Below are 18,875 nucleotides of genomic sequence, written 5' to 3'. Positions count from 1 at the left end.
GAGGCACAGCACCACTTCTGGCTTTTTCTGAATATTATTCTGGAGATCAATGTCTCACAAACTTCTTGCCCAGGCTGGCTTCAAATTGTGATCCTCAGATCTCAGCCTCCTGAGTAGCTAGGATTACAGGTGTGGGTCATTGGCACCCAGTTATCACTTTTTAAAAGAGATAGGAATAATATATTCTAAACCATAAACTCATTTGATGCTTTGGGTTCATAGGTATATTAACTTACAAAAATTAATATAATCACATATAAAACATATGCTAGTGTGTCTCATATTCGGAGATATTTGATTTACGCTGGCAGTTTTACATTTCAATTGTGTTTATTTCTCCAGTGAAACTCAGGTACAAGCAGACCATCAAGCCTATGCTTCTCTCTCTCTCTCTTGCACTGGAACTTGAACTCGGGGCCTCATGCTGTTTTTTTTTTTTTTCTTTCCCCCCTCTCACAGCTGGTACTCTACCATCTGAGCCATACCTCTAGTTAAGCTTTTCTCACTATTCTCCTGCTTGGGCTGGCTTCCAAATGTGATCCCAGGGTCTCAAGACTCTTGATTAGCTAGGATTACAGTGTGAGTCACCAATGTCCTACCGTGCTTAGGGCCTGAGTGCTGCAGGCATCCTGTAGAGGAACAGGGGAAGCTTAGGATGTTCTCTTTTCACTACGGTGAGGGTGAGTGCTGATTCTGTACAGTTAAATATTTCAGGAGAATGCACTATCTTTTAATCCTCATGGGCCAGAGAAGGCTCTAGGAATCAGGATAAAAAAGCTCCTGCTCCTTGTGGGAAGTAAGAAGATAAGATTTTTTATTTCAAGGGGAGGGGTGTTAAGAAGCTCACAGATTTCCAGACTTTCCAGAATGGCAACAATGAGAAGCATTCCTGACGTCAGCATATGTTGAATTAGGAGCTTCTGGCTGGCTGTTCGGTGTATGAACCAGTCATTTTCACTAAGAGGGCTCTGCATCCATTAGAATTAGGGAGGGGAAAAAAAAGAAAGAAAAAAATCACAACCACCAAGTCCTTAGGAGCCTGAGGCCTCAGGGTTTGTTATCAGTGATTCAAAATTGAGCTTTTGGAAATTCTGGGATATTAGGAGATTAGGAAGTTTTTTTTGTTTTTTTTTTTTTTTTTACAAAAAGCTTTTTAATACACTGTTAAATACAATGTATAATGATTACAAAGAAGTTTCAAAACTTGTATATAATCTTTCCTATCTTCTTCACTACATAAATAGAATGAATATATGGAAAGTATCATTTAAAATGAGGATAAGTCTTTTCTAATGACAAACTTGTAGAAAGAAAGAAATCACGAAACAGGGTTGCTTTAAGTTAACACAAATACGCCACTGGAGGTATAGTGTCCTAACTGCCTCCTCCTTCATATTGTAATACTTCCAGGAAAGAGGGGAATCCTTAGAACATGCGTGTACACTTGACAAATCATTAAGGCTTTCTTTTGAATGGCAGGTTGATCTTCCCCTTCCTCGTTGGAAGAATTTGTTTTTTTTTTTCAAGTGAACCACCTGAGAAAGTTTTGTCACATGTCTATGCTTTCTCTACTGCCTTAAAAACTCCGTTTTGGCAATTTATAAAAATTAAAAAAAATAAAACTATTAGACACAGGATTCACAGGGGTTATCTTGACCTTTACTTAACCAACAAAGGCAATTATTAATAGAATAATAATTTGTTCTTTTAATGATGACAACAAATCAGCATTTTTTATGAACAATTTAGATTCTCTGGCATGACAAAGAAAATGGTCTGTAAATAACTCCATCCTAGGCACAGAATAGGACTGACTATCCTGGTTAGTTTGAAAATAATAGGTTATATCTGAGAAAAGGAAGGTTGGTCCCCTCTATTTCTGGTAAATAAGTATGTCAGGGAATGGTCAGAAATTGGAATTCTTGGGAGAGCCATTTAAGTCTTCAAATAAGTTGATTCGATAGTCTAATAACTTGCTTCTGTGATTAAAATTTAAAACCAGTTGACTACATCTTGAATTGATCTTTGGGAGATGAGAGGTAGACATTGGGATGAATAGAATTTACAGTCATGGTGAATTCAAAAATACATTTTTCTTTCAATAATTATTTTCTGTTTTAAGTGAGGTAAAATTTATAAAGTCTGCAGTAAAATAATGTTCAGGGCACTATGGTGATAACAGTGATAAGGTGTATTTTTCTCAAAACATCAAGGGAAAAATTGTCACTTGTCCTCTGTGAAATTCAGAGTACACCTAATGAAGTTAGAGATTTAATGGCTATCAACTCTTCTTAGAAACCTTTTGCAAGAAAGTTAGATTCAAGGACAGAAAATTGCCAAGCCTTTCAGAGATTTGTTTAGCACTTTATCAAACAGGAAACCAGATCTTTTGGGCTACCAGACCTCTTTCTAGACCAAATTATTCAGCATAAGCATGACAGGAAACACAATCTTTTCTGGCCTAGCCTAAATTTAGAAACTACTGGGTGTTCTCACACTTGCTTGGACATTAAACACATACATGAATTGAGTAAAGGGTTAGTAAGTACTGACATCTAAAAACCACAATAAATAAGAGATAAAAACTGTCCTTTATACCTAGAAAGAACTGGCAATTACTGAGCAAACTTCAAGGGCAGAGGGTTTAGCACCATGGACTCTGATGAAATTCTATCTCTCACTGTAGCAGGATTATCTGAAATTAGGAACTAGTGAGATGAATTCAGGGGGATGGAGATTTCTGCTTCAAACCCAGAAACTATCTGGTAATTTTACTACAATGGCGAAAGAATAGAAACTGTAAAGCATTCTTTTTTGTCTTCCTTCTTAAGTGGATTTTCCTGAATTAGGGGCAGTGGTTACAGGAGTGTTTTTTGGTAGAGGAAACCCAAGTCCTAATCCTTTTGGCCTGTGCATGGCTTGGATTGGCTCAGAGATGCCCTTGCCATCTCTCCCCAGGCCTGATCCAGGTGTCCAGCCCATATTCTGCAGCATTCGATTCCCGATGTTGCTTTCTAGGATTGGCTGGGCATTTTCACCTACAAATCCTGAAATGAGAATAGGACAAAGCAAGTTAGCATAGAGGCTGATGGAGATGTCTTAGACTACAATCAAATTTCTCTAAATTTGTTCTCAAATTTCGAAGACGGTTGTTTAGTATTCTTTGTATTCTATCTAGGGTCCCTATGGAGTAGAAGATAAGGGTCCCTATGGAGTAGAAGATAAGAGATCCAAGTAGAGGAAAGAAAGATCTTGCTTAGAAGATCTTGCTTAGAATTTTGGCTGTACCGTTTAATAGCTGGGTAGGTTATTTAACTTCAGGGACTTTTATTTTCTCATCAGTGAAAGAGTTGTAAATAACATAACCCTGACTATCCTAAGCAAAAGTATAATGTGATCCAATCATGTGGTTTTGTTTTCATTAACATACTAGCCAAATGGATTCTTGTGAAAATTGCCAACTTAGAAATAAAACAGTATCTAAGATTTGTTTAGTACTTTGTCTTCTAACAACCAAAACAACCCTCTCCCAAACAAACCCCAAAACAAAACCAAACCAAGCCAAAAGCATAATGTCAGCCCAAATTCCCATGAATTTATATTCTCTTACAATGTTCTTTCCTGTTATTTTCTATTCAGTCTATCCCATCCCTTTACTCTCTTCTTCCTCTTTACAGGTCCATGTTTTAATGACTACAGAAGCAGGTAAGGAGAGAGAAAGAGGAGGAAAAAAAAGGAAGGGAATTAAAAAAAAAAAAAAAACTTAAGTGAAGACATAGCAGTCTTCCCTAAGCCTTCAGGGATAAAGGCATCACATTTTTCAAAAATCCCTTGGATACTTGTGGTAGACCAGCTCAGTCCTGATTCTAGGAAAGCTCTACTGAAATGGGACCATTTCCTCCTAGACAGGCGCTTGAGTTGGGCAACTCATCACTTTCGAAGGCTCATATGTCAGACAATGTCAGACAACTGTTGAGCATACATCACTCTTGATCACTCCCTAATTCAGGATTGTGATGAGGCTTCTTGCCTACCCTTCTGAGTTTCTGGAGACGTGTTTCAATAACTGTAATTCTTCTTTACTACAGAGCAATCATAAGTTGATTTTCAAGGGCCTTTATGAAACAGCTTAAAGTTTACGTTTGGGAATAATGGCAATAAAAACCTTTGCCATTTGCTGAATTCATTACAGAGAATAATAACTGGGTTACTATCATAATCAGTTGGCTTTGGGCTTATTAAATGGGTTCTTAGATCACTGAAACAAGTTCCTTAACAATGGAGAGGACAAATCACCAACAACCTCAAGCCTGAATCACAATGGCTGATGTCAAAAGAAAGTTTCTTAGCTAAAATTTCCTTCCAGAAAATTTCTTCACTAAAATTATTTATTACTTGAGATAAAATATATATCTATATAATATCTGTGTGCATATATACATGTATATATATGAGAATGTGTGCATGTGTGTTAGAGAGAGAGAGACCAACAGAGACAGAGAGAATAACAAAATAGATCTCCCAGTCAGAAAAAGCAAAGAAAAGCCTTTAATAAAAAAATCTTGGTATATAAGATTGATCAAGATGCACTGTATTTATAAAATGCTTTGTTGAATGGCAACTTCTTTGTATAACTACTTAAGGATAATAAAATATGTCTTAAAAGCAATTAAGGTTTGTTTTTTTTTTTTAAATTGTGATTGTGACGACCACCAAGATTGCCAAGGTTAAGTAGGTTTATTGGGACAAGCCACTGATCAGGTTTGCCAGGGTAAACAGGACCATAGCACTGTGCTTCATGTCCCCGAGTTTTCACTGAGTGCATGAGTTAATTCTGTCCATAAGCTAAAATCAGATCAGAGGTCTAATGCTGCTCTAGGCCACACATCTGTTTACTCATTCTTTTTGGTACAACAGCTTGCAGAGTTTCAGCTGAAAATTTTTAATATTTAAGGAAAATGCCAGGCCAATTTAAAACATTTCTACAGAAATTGGTAAATAATGGTCAATTGTAGTCCTGCAGTGAGCAGAGAGTGATAACAGATTCACTATCATGACTCTAAAATGTTCCTATATAGGCAGGGAGACCTAGGGTGATCAAGAATTCATTTTCTCAAAAAAACATAGCATGTTTATTTTCTTATCTTGATAAAAATAAAATAAAATGCAAGAAAGCTGTGAAATACTTTGAAGAGAAAGAACATTTAATCCCTCACATTCCATATAAAAACACACCTAAAAAATAAGAAAAAGAAAGGAACAAGTGCTTCATTTGACATGGAAAATGATTCCAGTGAGAGAGAGCCCCTGTTGGTCTCTTATCCTTGTTTTATGAGATTAAGACCTGGGAGTGGAATAACTCAGTCACAGCGCAGTATATTCCTCAAGCACAATTTCCTTTTCTTTTGCTCCTGGCAGTGCTAAATCCTTTAAGTCCTTTCTTAGAAGGCTCTCTTTCTGCTCAGGCAATTGTAGAAAAGTAGCCTGCTAACCCTTCCAGTTCATGCCCCAGCTCCCACCTGGCCCGTCTGCTGGAGCGCTTGTATGTATAACAGCCGACTTGGGCCTTTCTCCTCCAACATTCCGAAGAGTACGTGGAGGGTAATTCACTTGCATAATTGGCTCAAGAGATGAAAATCTTCTATCGGTCTCTCTTAGCCACTAATCTATCCAGCTGACTGCAAGCCTAATTGGCAGCTTGTTTAGTAATTTGGCTCCTAAAGTGTTGTATTGATGTTGGATCAACAGCTGATGGAAGGGGAAGCAACACAGGCTGACTCCCATGTAACAAGCCAGTGTTGTCCACCGTCCACCGGTGTCCCTACCCTGAATTCAGAAGGCAGGTGTTAACTTACATCACTCTTCCTTCCCTCTTCTTCAGCCAGCTGAGGGGGCAGGGTTATTGTGGTTATTACTATTACTGATGTTATTAAAATTGTGAGTTAGAATATGATCCTACATCCTTGGTAACAAGGGAAATGGACTTTGATTATTTTTTAAAACTCCAGGAGTTGCATTAGCTAAACATGATTTGGAGTGCTATTACTGTTTGTCAAGTTTTCATTTCACTCTTTTATATTACAGTGTCCACGTGACTTATAACTGCTTGTTATGCTATACTATTTAAGTAATAGAAATATAATGTAAAACCAGTCTGTTTTTTTCCTTAAGTAATGAATTTGTGTGTGTTTGTGTGTGTGTGTGCGCATGTGTGTGTGTGTGTGTGCGCGCACACGCGTGCCGCACTGGTCCTGAGGCCTGAAATGAACTTGGGGACTCTTATCTCTAATGAACTACTAAAAACCTGGCTGACTTCAAACCAAGATCCTCATCCCTTAGCGTCCTGAGAAGCTAGGACTATAGGCATGCCCCACCAGCACCAGCAAGTAACGAAAACTTTGAGAGACAAAAATCCTATGGTGTCTGGAGAAATGACATTTTGGCTATACAGAATACATTCACATTCTATTTTTTGTGCAGTCACTGCAGCTTGAAGTCATACTCCCCTCCCAGTTTTTCACATAGATCATGTTCTATCACTTGAGCCATGCCTCCAGACTGGCTTTATTTTTTTTCTGGCTAATGAAATTAACTTCTCTCAGACTTTTCTCTTCAGGCCCAGCTTGGAACCACATTTTTCAATTCTTAAGTCTCCTGAGTAATTAAGATTACATGTATGAGCCATTGGTGTCTCATCAAAAATATATTTCTTGTGGAAAGATCATATATCAAAGATAAGCATTAAAAAAAATCTTTCAACAAAACTGTATAATATGCTTGCAAATGCATATGGGATGCTTACTTTCTATAAAATCAGCAAGACCAGTTATTATTTGCCTACTATAGAGCTGGCATGGGGAGCCCTAGGCTCAGACATGATATGATCTCTACTCCTGAAAACATTGGGTAACTGGAAATTTCAATGGTCAATCATACAGAGAAAAAGCTGGGTTGAAACATGGGTCAAGCTTATTCCAAAAGGCTTATATACCTTCCATTACCTTCACTGCTTTCCTACCAGAAATTTTAGTGGAGACAATGTTTCAAACCATTTAAAAAAATCATGGGAGGAATGTGTGAATTGATATGTATATGCTATTTGACATAGTTGGATAACAGCGTAGAATGACTGCAGTCTTAAAAGTTACAAATGTTTGCCAACCATCCATTTCTTTTTATCTTCTGTATCAGGATGAGAGGCAGGCAATATTGGCCTCATTTTATAGATGAGACTGATGTCTGGAGACATCTAGCTAGAAAATGTCCCAGTTAGAACTTGAACTTATGACATCTGAGTCTAATCGTTTCCGTTTCCATTAACTAAAAGTTAAACTTGTATCTGTCAACAATATTTTCCATTATGTTATTTCTTTGGCCACATTTTCTCAAAGGACTGAAGTATTATTCTACTTGAGTAATTTAAATTCCTGGAAAAAATAGTAAGTCTGATAAAGACACAGATATCTCAAGATTCAACTTACTTACTAAAACTCAGCTAGTCTACCTTTGTATGGCTAGTATTTAAATTGTACCTTATATTTTGGAGTTTATTCTTTTCACTCATTATAAAACTGGAGTATATGAACATACTTATTCTGGTTTATTGTGTTTACTGATACATCTAGGTTTATTTTTTTACTACATTATTTAATGCTTTTCCTGTGGGTTTTTTTTTTTTTTTTTTTTGGAGCCATTCTGGAATGGCTCCAAAACATAGGTTTTTGTGTGTGCAGGTTCAGGGCCTTGAGGTCAGGACCTGTGAGCCATCCCTCAGCTTTTTTGCTCAAGGCTAGTGCTCTACCACCTGAGCCACAACTCCAGTTATGGCTTTTGGGGAGGGGGTGGATAACTGGAGATAAGACTCTCACAGGCTTTCCTGCTCAGGATGGCTTTGAACCTCAATCCTCAGATCTCAGCCTCCTGAGTAGCTAGGATTACAGGAGTGAACCACTGGCACCCAGTGGAATCCACCACTTCTCTATAGCAACTTGAAACCTGAATATTATATTTCAATTCTTTCTGTGATTACCTTTAAAGATGCATATCCTACTTATTCTCTCATGTTGTATATGTTATAGTTGTCAAGAATTTTAGCTCCATCTTGCCTTTATATATTCATTTTAATCAGCTTGATGATTATTGACATTACTATTGTCTTTACTTTTATATATTATCAATTTATCTTTGAGCATGTATTCCATTTCTTTGCTTACTGCTTCTAATTTTGATACTATATTTTGCAACGGATTCCTTTTTCTTCTAATGAGGCATCAACTATAGTAATTACGTCTTTCTCTTTTATCCTAGGGCGGGACTGGGCCTCTGTACATGAAGCTTTCTCTTATTGTCTGGCCCTCTACAAACTGAGCCATGCCTCCAATGTCTTTATCTAAAAGCAACTTTCCTTCATTCTCATTCTTGCTCTTTAGTGTCTTTAATCGTCTGAAATTCTCCAGCCTCTCTGTTTATTTTCTATTTAAATAAAAAACTTTGTGTTGCTTTTTATTCAGTTTATTCAGCTTTTAATTATCCTTCAACATATTCTGTAATTATATAATTTCTTCCTTCCTTTGCTTCTTCCCTCACCTTTCCCTTATTTCTCCCCCCCCCCTCTCCCTCCTTTCCTTCCTTCCTCTATTCATCCATTTATCTATCTCTGGCATTTGAACTCAGGGCTTTTTTCTTGCTAAACAAGTACTCCATCAGTTAAGACATACCACCAATCCTTTAAAATAGAAAGTATCTGTTCTAACATTCTGGAAGACAAGATAATATACCGTGGATAAATATGTCCACTATTAAAAAAGTAAAAATATAATTATTGGTAAGTTTGGGCAAGCAAAGAAATCCACTATCTTCCAAAGTAGCTTGGTAACATCAAACATTTGATTACACAGGATGTGACTTTTATTTAAGTGCCTATGTTTGAAAAATATGCACCCATTATCATGAAAACTCTTCCTATTGAAATATCATTAAAATGTGGAAAAGGTTGAAAAAGTTACAAAGGGCTGCAATGGCCAAGAACTCACATGCCCATGAAAACAGAGTGTCTCTGGAGCAATGTCTATACCAAGACAAGCTTTAGGCTTTTCTTTTTTTTTTTTTTTTTTTTTTTTTTTTTTTATTCTTCAACTGATTTATTTTTTTTTTTTCTCAAATTTTTATTGTCAAACTGATGTACAGAGAGGTTACAGTATCATACGTTGGGCATTGGATACATTTCTTGTACTGTTTGTTACCTTGTCCCTCATGCCCCCCTCCCTCCCCCCTTTCCCTCCCCCCCCCAGTGTTCAGTTCACTTACACCAGACAGTTTTGCAAGTATTGCTTTTGTCGTTATTTCTCTTTTTTTACCCTGTGTCTCTCAAATTTGGTATTCTTTAGGCTTTTCTTTTACACTATTTGTAGTGTATGGGGAAAGTCTGATGTCTTATAAGGGATATTTTCATTATAATAAAATTATTTCAATAGAAAGCAAAAGTCATAAGCAATATGAATTGTGAATAACATTAAACAAATACTGTGTATTGAAAAAACGTTTGTATGCACTGCCCTCACAATATCTTAAAACAGAGCAAACATACCTTAAAATCTTTTTACTATCAAATCCTAAACAAGCTATGGCTTCTCTCAGAAACAAGGACCACAGGTAACATTGCCAACTGCGTTTTAAACAAACATTAATAGTCATATTCTTCTGATTTTGTTCTTTGCTTTTCTTCACCTTTAAAGATGACATTTTTCAAACAATAAAATGCATTCTGCTGGCAAACCTTCTTGCTTCAGTAGTTCTCAATTTTATAATAGTAAATCTACATCTTTTGCTACTGAGAGACAGCCTCTGTCTTTGGGTCTGTGACTTTGAATGAGGCAGAGAACAAGCTGTACATAAAAAAATCAATATCTACCCTTATCAATATTCATTTTACTTTGTCAATACAAAATACAAAGGTGAAAGAGCAGTAAATAAGTTAAAGCGCTGAAATAAATTCGGTGTTCCTGTCACAATTAATAAATGTGCAACTGATAACCACAGCTGGCTGGTATAGAGCTGGGTGAAATTATGCTTCCTGGTTCTTGCTAAAGAAAGGCCAGAACAATATTCAGTACCTTAGAAGGTAATTATGATCAGGATTTGGGGTTGTTAAGTTACTAGATGACTTAAAAATACTATTTGTGATGGATATAATTCATAACTTTATATTGAGAGGTTAAAACTGTTACACAAACCTAACTTGGGATAGGAAAATTTAAGTGCCTAATTATAGATCACTGACAAAATTTTGGTAAATTTTTCTATTTGTGGTTTCATTGTGTAATACTTGGCACAGACAGCAGGAAGGGCAATCAAACAATATTAAAGCTACCAATCTTTGAACTTTCTTTTCTTGCATTTTTCTAGCTCAGATTTAGTGTTAAATACATGCAAAGGGAACAGTGAAAATACTCACTTCAGTGTGTTTTTGGAAGATCTGCAAGGGGCCTTGGAAAATGGCAAGAAAATGTTTTGAGAAACAATTCTACATTGCACTCAACTTCAAGAATTTATGAATATGATGGCCTTTGTATTCTGTGTGACTACATTCCAGAATCTGAAAACTGTAATTTCCAGAGACAAGCTGATCTAGGATTCCCAACCTCATTATCAAGTATATTTATGCAAAATCACTTCTTACTTGAATTTAGGTAATAATCTTTACCTTAGCATTGATTCATTAGTATTAGAAGTTCTATTTAAAACTGAACTTTTAAATAACCTCACTTTCTTCCTCTTTGAGAACAGTTACACATAGTTTTGAAAAAATGAGTTAAAATTAGTAACATTTCTCCTACTGCATTGTTTTATGAGTGATTAAAAGAATATATCAAATTCCTGTGTATTTTACCTCTTAACTGAAGAAAATCTGGTAATAAAATAAAAACCTTGAATTTGAAAAAAATCACCATAGGTTTGAAATGCTGGATTAAGCTTATATCATAAAACTGTTTTAGGGTAGCAGTTTAATGCTTGTGCCTGTACTCTTATAAATGATTCCTACTGATGTCCCTGTGCTGTTACATCAAAATGCCTTGAAGATGTGATTATGTTATCCCTCCCTACCCCATCTGCACGGCCCCTCTTGTCCACACTCACAGGTGAAGTCTTCTCCCTTACTTTTGCCACTCCAGTGAGTTTGTCCCATTCCTGATTTGTCTTGTACTATTTCTGCTACTACTGTTTGAATGACTGAGAGAATTAGCGAGATCATTCACCTAAAGCAGGGGTGATATAGAATCTCAGACTGCCTTATGAGCATCTGAAGAACTTGTGGCATGGATTGGATCCAAAATGTGCTTGTATACTCTATATTCCTGCATTATAATAGCTAAATAAATTCTCTATAAAATTTAAGGCACATAAAAGTGGATTCATGTCAACATATGCAACAGGGCAGTTTTTGCATATACACATATATATGTATACACATACACACACACACACACACACACACACACACACACACACACACACATATCCAGAAAGAGGGCAGCTGTGATACAATAGATATGTTTGGGATCCCACAGATGGGGGCTTGAGTGCCCCGTCTTAGGCAGTTAACCTGTCACTTCTCTGCATTGGAATGTTGGAATCTGAAAAGTATTGCTAGTAACATCCACCTCGTGCAGTTGTTCTAAAGATGAAATAACTCTGGTACACATAGGTACTGAGTAAGTGGTAAACATCATATATAAATATAAACATACTTTACATACATTCCTAATTCTAAATGTTTAATCTAGTTAGGGGAAGACCAGGCATTATAACGAAATGCATAATATTATAATGTACGCCCTTTCATGAAGCAATGGCAGAGTGCTTAGGGTTAACTTATAGTTATTCAGCAGATTTCTGTGCTGTGGAACAGGTTTCCTGAAAAGACAATATAAGCTTTTTTTTTTCTTTTTCTTTTTGCTCAAACTAGCACTCTACCACTGGAGCCACAGTGCCACTTTTGGCTTTTACCATACATGTGGTGCTTAGGAATCAAACCCAGGGCTTCATGTATACAAGGCAAACACTCTTGCCACTAGGCCATATTCCCAGCCCCCAATATAATCTTTATATATTTTATTTCCTTTAATCCTACCACTCAAAAGCTCCTATTACCGGTTTAGATGCATGTATCCTTATAGCTCACCCCATGTTCTGTTAAGAATCTGGTTTTCATATTCTGTAATGAAAACCATTTTTCTTATATGTTTGCTCAAATGAAGTTAAGAAAAAGTTTATAAATCTAGATGGTAAAGGATCATAGCCAACAGGTCCAAGGGTAATTCTCTTTTGTAGCTGAAAACATTTCTTTAGAGGCAGAGCTGCATCTTGAATCCATTATGGTTAACCACCATTTAGTCATCATGTACAGGTGCTACATACATTTGAATGCCCATTGGGCCTCTATCACTGGCTGTCTGTGCCTCCCTTCCCACTGTTCTTGCATGAGACTTTAAATACATACTAACCTTAGTAACATCCCTTACTTCCTATGCTTGCCCCTTCCAGGAAGACTCCCAGCCCACTCTCATCTACCATGACTTCTCGCCACTCAGCAATTACAGTCTTTCCTAACCACATCAGTTATCAGAATAGCATGTTATTAGAATGACATCATTTCTAAGGTAGAAATGAAAATGTTTTTATTCTAATGCATGCATTGCCTAAGAAAATATGAAGCTAAGATTTCTGCAGAAATCTGGAACTAGAAACTACACTGGCACACTCGAATGCTACATTGCATCTACTACATCATGGAGCCTTAGGTAAATAGCTGCTGCTATCTTTTTGGAAATCATTAGTATTAATCTCTTCCTGGGTTATTTCTCATCCCACCCATTTACTCTATTATGTTCCCAACACGTCAGAATAAAGATACAGCCTTGGAACACTGTGTATTCTGGACACCTTACACAAAATTTTGCATTAGGAATAGATGTGTACAAATGTTTCATTGATTGTCTATCTGGAAAATCTACACAAGGAATAAGCAGCACAGTCTAGTACTAAAAATCTACACATGGAATGAGTAATATAGTGTAATATCAAATGCAAATGATTTGCGGTTAACAGGTTCTTGTAACTTCTTCAGGTTCTTTTTTCTTCTTCAGTAGAGTGATTAAGCATTATCTATTTTTTATTCTTAATGATTTATGAACTCTCCATTTGAGCTCCTCTGCAATATCTTTTTCACTTTACCTGTGGTAGGAGGGCCAGACAAAGGTGCGGCTTTCCTTCTTCTTTTGATGTCTCCTGTGCACAAGGATCCTAAGTGCATGCTTGTTTGCCTACAAGTAATTATCAGAAGAAAACTATTAACAAAGGAGAAAAAAAATGACACATAAATACACAGCTTGTATAATCTGAACCTAAATCAAAACATTCTCAACAAAGATAGAGCTGCATAGTAAAACCACCAATCTTGTTTATATCGAAACATAATTACGTTTGTTGACAAGCGATCAGCAGCTAAATGCGCCATCATAAATTGTTACTGGAATGAATAATATAAAAGGAATGCTTTTTAATTTTCAAAACTGGCAATCTTTCTGGCTCAACATAAAATCAAACACTGTTGCTTCTGACAGGAAAATAGCTAAGATTAATTATCTAAAGAGATCACAATATTGTTGCTAGGTTATCAATTGGTTACTAATGCTTTACTGTCAGAACAACATTTATTACAGGAAAAGTATGATCAATTTCTTTTAGGGTATTATGGAACAGTGAATTCTCTTAAAGCACTTCAAATAAATAAAAGGAAATCGTGATATTCCTGTCATGATGCATACAATTAGAATTGTTTAATTATTAGTGAGATGAGAAAACATAATTTCTACTGCTACTAAATAGTCCAAAATAATACTGGAAAAATATATATGTGTGTTGTGTATTATATGTATATACCATGTGCATGTACATATATATACACATATGCTAAACACACAAAGAAATAGTCACTGGGAAATGGTCTTTCTGCTACTCTTGCAAACAATTACAATTACATTGTTCTGTCTATTCTTGGCAACCTTGATGAAAGAATTTTTGAAAAATAAAAGATGGGGCTGGGAATATGGCCTAATAGTAGAGTGTTTGCCTCCTATACATGAAGCCCTGGGTTTAATTCCTCAGTACCACATATATAGAAAAAGCCGGAAGTGGTGCTGTGGCTCAAGTGGTAGAGTGCTAGACTTAAGCAAAAAGAAGCCAGGGACAGTGCTCAGGCCCTGAGTTCAAGCCCCAAGATTGGCCAAAAAAATAAAATAAAATAAAAGATGTCCCAACTGGAAATCAAAAATGGTTTTCAATTCGTGCAAAGACAGGATATAAAAACCCTCAAATTTTGTAGCTGCCACAGAAGATTCTGTGTTCATTTCCTGGATCATAATCCTTGATGTTGGGAGACAGCCTGAGATCATGAAATAGAAATAAATGAAGCCTATTTACTGTAGTACATGGTCTTTTGATAACAAACAGAGATATGAAGTAATGAGGTATAAAAGAAGTCACTTGGAAAACAACCAGATTATTGGAGGAAAAAAGGAAAACAAACCAATAGTAAAACAAAGTAAATAAAAAAGAGTGAAATAAAGATACAAACAGGCATTTATATTATATGCACACAGTAATAGTTTAAATGTAAAGAAAATTATCCTGGGGAGTTATTATTTCAAACATATATTCTACCTCCATTAGGCACAAAGTCACAATGAATGATTTAAATAATTCAAGGGTCTATAAGTAGATACACATCATACTTTACTAATGTAGTTTAATAGTAAATGAGCATTTATACAGTTTTCTCCTCCCTCTTTATTAAGGCCATAGGGTGTGAATGTGTGTGAGTGTGTGTGTGTGTGTGTGTATAAAATTCAGTTGATTAACTTCTACTGCTTTGCCATCAAAATGCTTACTATCATGCAAGACTGACATTGTGATTGGATTTTGAGGTGATGTCTACCCTCATGACACCAAGTGATTGTGGTGAGGTCTACTTTCTAAAATGGTACAGAGATTACTAAAAAATTAAAACAAAATCAGAGATTTTTTTTTGCAAGATTAATTCAGCAAGTGACTTTTAGTGTCTAAAATGAGTTCAGCCTATGAATCCAGATTGGTAGTGGAAAGATGGAGAGGAGGAAAGAGGAGAAACGGGCCATTTGGGTTCCCCTACTGGAAGAACAAAATGCCTGGTCAGGGAGAAGAACCTGTAAGTATAAGTAACAGTGACCAAGGTACACAATAGTGACCAGGGTAACAGGAAGAACCAATTTTATTACACACTATTAGAAATTGTATTAATTTGCCCACATTAACAATGCTAATAAGCATGTTGAATGAAACATGTACGTTATATACATGTAAACACACATATTCCTCAGAGGGGAAAATATTTTCTCTTGAATGGGAAAGCACCCTTCCAATCATCGAATTCTGATTTTACAAGAGCTATATTACAACTCTCAGGTTGCAGATAACTGGAGCAAATGTGTAGAGAAATGCAAATAAATGCACTGGAGAAGGATAGCCCTCTCTTCAGCCCAAACCATTTTAACAATGCTTCATTCCAGAATGTTTACTTTTCACTTCCTCCTTTTAGTTGGTTCTAACATCTGCTAGTTCCCGCATAAATTAAAGAACTAAGATCTTTAACACACATAATTTTACAACTCTATGAGAACCATCATTTTACTTAAAAATAAACAATTATTCTTTTACATATCTTATCCCTCTTAAAAATCTCTTCCCAGCACAAGTGCAGACGCTTCCTGCCTGCTGCAGCACACATACCTGAAAGGATCAGTATCTATCAGGAATACCTAAGGTGACAGGGAAAGCAACTTTCTGAAAACAAGAATGCAGATGCAAGGTGAATTCTCCAGTGCAGTCTTTCTGCTATCCAGTTTGTGAAAATGAACTCATGGAATATCTACTTCTGATCCTGTTAAATCACAGGATATAGTCCCTTGGTTTAAGATTCCTGTTTGGAAAATGATGATTAGTTCAAGATGGATGTATAGACAGCAGCATGTGGAGCAGGGTCTGCATGATATGGAGGGAGGAGGCTGGAGCTGGACCCTGGGGCTAGACGTGTCACTTTACAACTAAGGTGGAACCTTCAAGGTTACAGGAGAGAAAATAGACCCAGATTCACGGATGCGGGTTGGGCAGAGTAAGACGGGACAACAACCTGAGGCCACATTTCCACCCAGGATATTCCTCCTTATTCTAGTAAGTAAAGAATGGCATAAGGTTGCTGAACCACGATACTTCTTGGTGCTAGCTAAACCAGTGAGGAAGTGGACAGAGGTGAGAAGACAGCTTGCCTCTCTAATTCTGCATGATATTATTTTAAAAAACCGAAATGGGTTTTTAAATTATTTTTATAAACAGTTGAGGGTCAAACTATGCTAACCGTATTATTAGCCAGAAGTATAATAAACACATTATTAGAAATAATTAGAAGAAATACTTGAGTCAAATACATAGTTTCTTCAACCTGAATGAGTAATTTGTCTTTTCAAGAAGATTACTGCTGATGGGGCTGGGGATATGGCCTAGTGGCAAGAGTGCTTGCCTCGTATACATGAGGCCCTGGGTTCAATTCCCCAGCACCACATATACAGAAAACGGCCAGAAGCGGCGCTGTGGCTCAAGTGGCAGAGTGCTAGCCTTGAGCAAAAGGAAGCCAGGGACAGTGCTCAGGCCCTGAGTCCAAGCCCCAGGACTGGCCAAAAAAAAGAAGATTACTGCTGAAAATGACAGTTGGAATTTCTTTGGTTTCCTTTTCTTTTTCTATCTTTCTTTCCCCCACCCCCAACATGGTATCTTCAAGAGTAACAATACAATGTCTTATGAAAGAAAGTTTTCCAAACATAAGATTAAGAATCTTTTGTAAAGTATTGTAAGAAAATTACCCATCAGTTAGATCTGTGTATTTGTTTCAGATACAGTATTAGCTTGAGAGGCCAGAAGACAAATCACAAGTAGTACATGATAAAGGACTAATGTTTGTTGTTGTTTTTGCTATGGATTTTCCAGCTATGACTGGAAACATGATATTCCATGTATAATTTCTTAGAGTTATTCTAGTAAGTTCTAGAAAAGCAGAGTTGGAAAATAAGTGTTTTGCTTTTTAAAAGACTGCACTTGGCTTGCCCCAAGGATTGCAGCAAGGTATCCTTTCATATGGCATGGTAGAAGTCAAGCTGAGCATCTAATGTAGGGGATAAATACCCCCATCTCTCCCCGCCAAAACAAAAAACAGCCAGAAACAAATGCTAGTGGGAACCACCTTGCCTGAAAACTTGGCTTTGATAGGGGTTGACAGCACGGAAGCAGGCAGTGTCACACACAATAATATTAAAGAGAAGACAATAGGAACTTGTCCCCTCACTGTATGTATTTACAAATAGAGGCTTTTTAGAGAATTAGACCTAGTTAAAGCTGCCCCCTGGATACAATGTGTCCCCAAGTAGCCTCTACAAGCTGCACAGGAGAGACAAACAGATGTGACTGTGGCCCTGGCATTTGGCAAGAACACTCACTGTCAGTTAGAACAATATCCGCCTGGACAGGGCATCAGCTGCACAGAAATGAAGCAGGTCTGTGGTGTCACTGGAGGAGCAATCTGGTGGCAGAGGGAAGGACGGGGACTGCAGAGTCCCCGGCCCTGTGTGAACTTCCCTTTCTAGATCAAACTGCCCTTCCTCCCCCACTACTCAGTGCCAGTATGTCTCAATATATTAAAATGAACAAGCAGACAGCAGTATCTAGCTTTTTTTTCTTCTTCTACCAAAATGCACACTGTCAAGAACTTTCGAGAGTAGGTATGTTTCTTTAAAAACAAATGAACAGGGCTGGGAATGTGGTTTAATGGTAGAGTGTTTGCCTACCATGCTTGAAGCCCTAGGTTCTGTTCTTCAGCACCACATAAACAGAAAAAGCTGGAAGTGGTGCTGTGGCTCAAGTGGTAGAGTGTTAGCCTTGAGCAAAAAAGAAGCCAAGGCTAGTGCTCAGGCCCTAAGTCCAAGTGTCAGGACTGGACAGAAGAAAACAAAAAACAAAACAAAACAAAAACAACAACAAATGAGCAGGAAGATGACAGGGTCCTTGTTTCAAAACACTAGTCTCTCAAAGCCCCTACTGTACATTAGATCCCAGGTCATCCATAACTGCCTTTTGTATCTGGTATGGTTTCTCTCACACTCTATAATTCTTGGTTCTGGTTTTGGTAACCCAATGTCACATTCCGCATCAATCTCATTTCATTTCCTTTTGGGACAACCTTGTTCTTGGTCAGTGTGGTTAAAGCCATTTTTTTTTTTTGCCAGTCCTGGGCCTTGGACTCAGGGCCTGAGCACTGTCCCTGGCTTCTTCCCACTCAAGGCTAGCACTCTGCCGCTTGAGCCACAGCGCCGCTTCTGGCCGTTTTCTGTATATGTGGTGCTGGGGAATCGAACCTAGGGCCTCATTGCACTGAGGTTCGAATTTATGTTCTAGTGACCCAATCCATGCTTTATTCTGAATTTACCCTATCTCATTCTTATATCTTAGCTCCTTATATATTAGTGCATCGCCTAAACTTTCCCAGGTGATCATGTTCTGGCTATGAAATGGTGATGAGACAGCTGGAGTATTTACTTGAATTACTATCTGTTGTGTTTGGCTTCTGACTTACGACAAATTCATGTGGAAACAAAAAAGGAGCCAAAGCATCTCCCTCTAACTTGGGTCTTAATTTTGTGTTACTTCACTTCATGATACACTAATCTACTATGTCCAAGTCAATAAACGTGTATATGTGTTGGTTGAAAAGTGAATACAGTATCATAACAAGA

General features: G+C 37.2%; 1 protein-coding gene across 2 annotated transcripts in view; it reads right to left on the bottom strand.

Annotated features, from left to right (window-relative positions):
• Positions 1-504: 504 nt before the first annotated feature.
• Positions 505-18,875, bottom strand: part of Gpatch2 (G-patch domain containing 2) — a 139,245-nt gene continuing 120,874 nt past the window's right edge. The window contains exons 9-10 of one of the 2 annotated variants that reach the window (XM_048356630.1): positions 13,234-13,322; positions 505-3,047 (exon numbers count right to left, since the gene is read on the bottom strand). In XM_048356630.1, coding sequence (XP_048212587.1) covers positions 2,827-3,047; positions 13,234-13,322 — 310 coding nt within the window. In that variant the 3' untranslated portion in view covers positions 505-2,826. The remainder of the gene's footprint in view (positions 3,048-13,233; positions 13,323-18,875) is intronic. The other variant, XM_048356629.1, reaches the window with a different exon arrangement.

This window comes from Perognathus longimembris, chromosome 11 (genome assembly GCF_023159225.1).
Source record: "Perognathus longimembris pacificus isolate PPM17 chromosome 11, ASM2315922v1, whole genome shotgun sequence".
In the NCBI taxonomy this organism is placed as follows: domain Eukaryota; kingdom Metazoa; phylum Chordata; class Mammalia; order Rodentia; family Heteromyidae; genus Perognathus; species Perognathus longimembris.
Note: the sequence above shows the minus strand (reverse complement) of the source record. Positions and strands in the feature narration are given on the sequence as shown.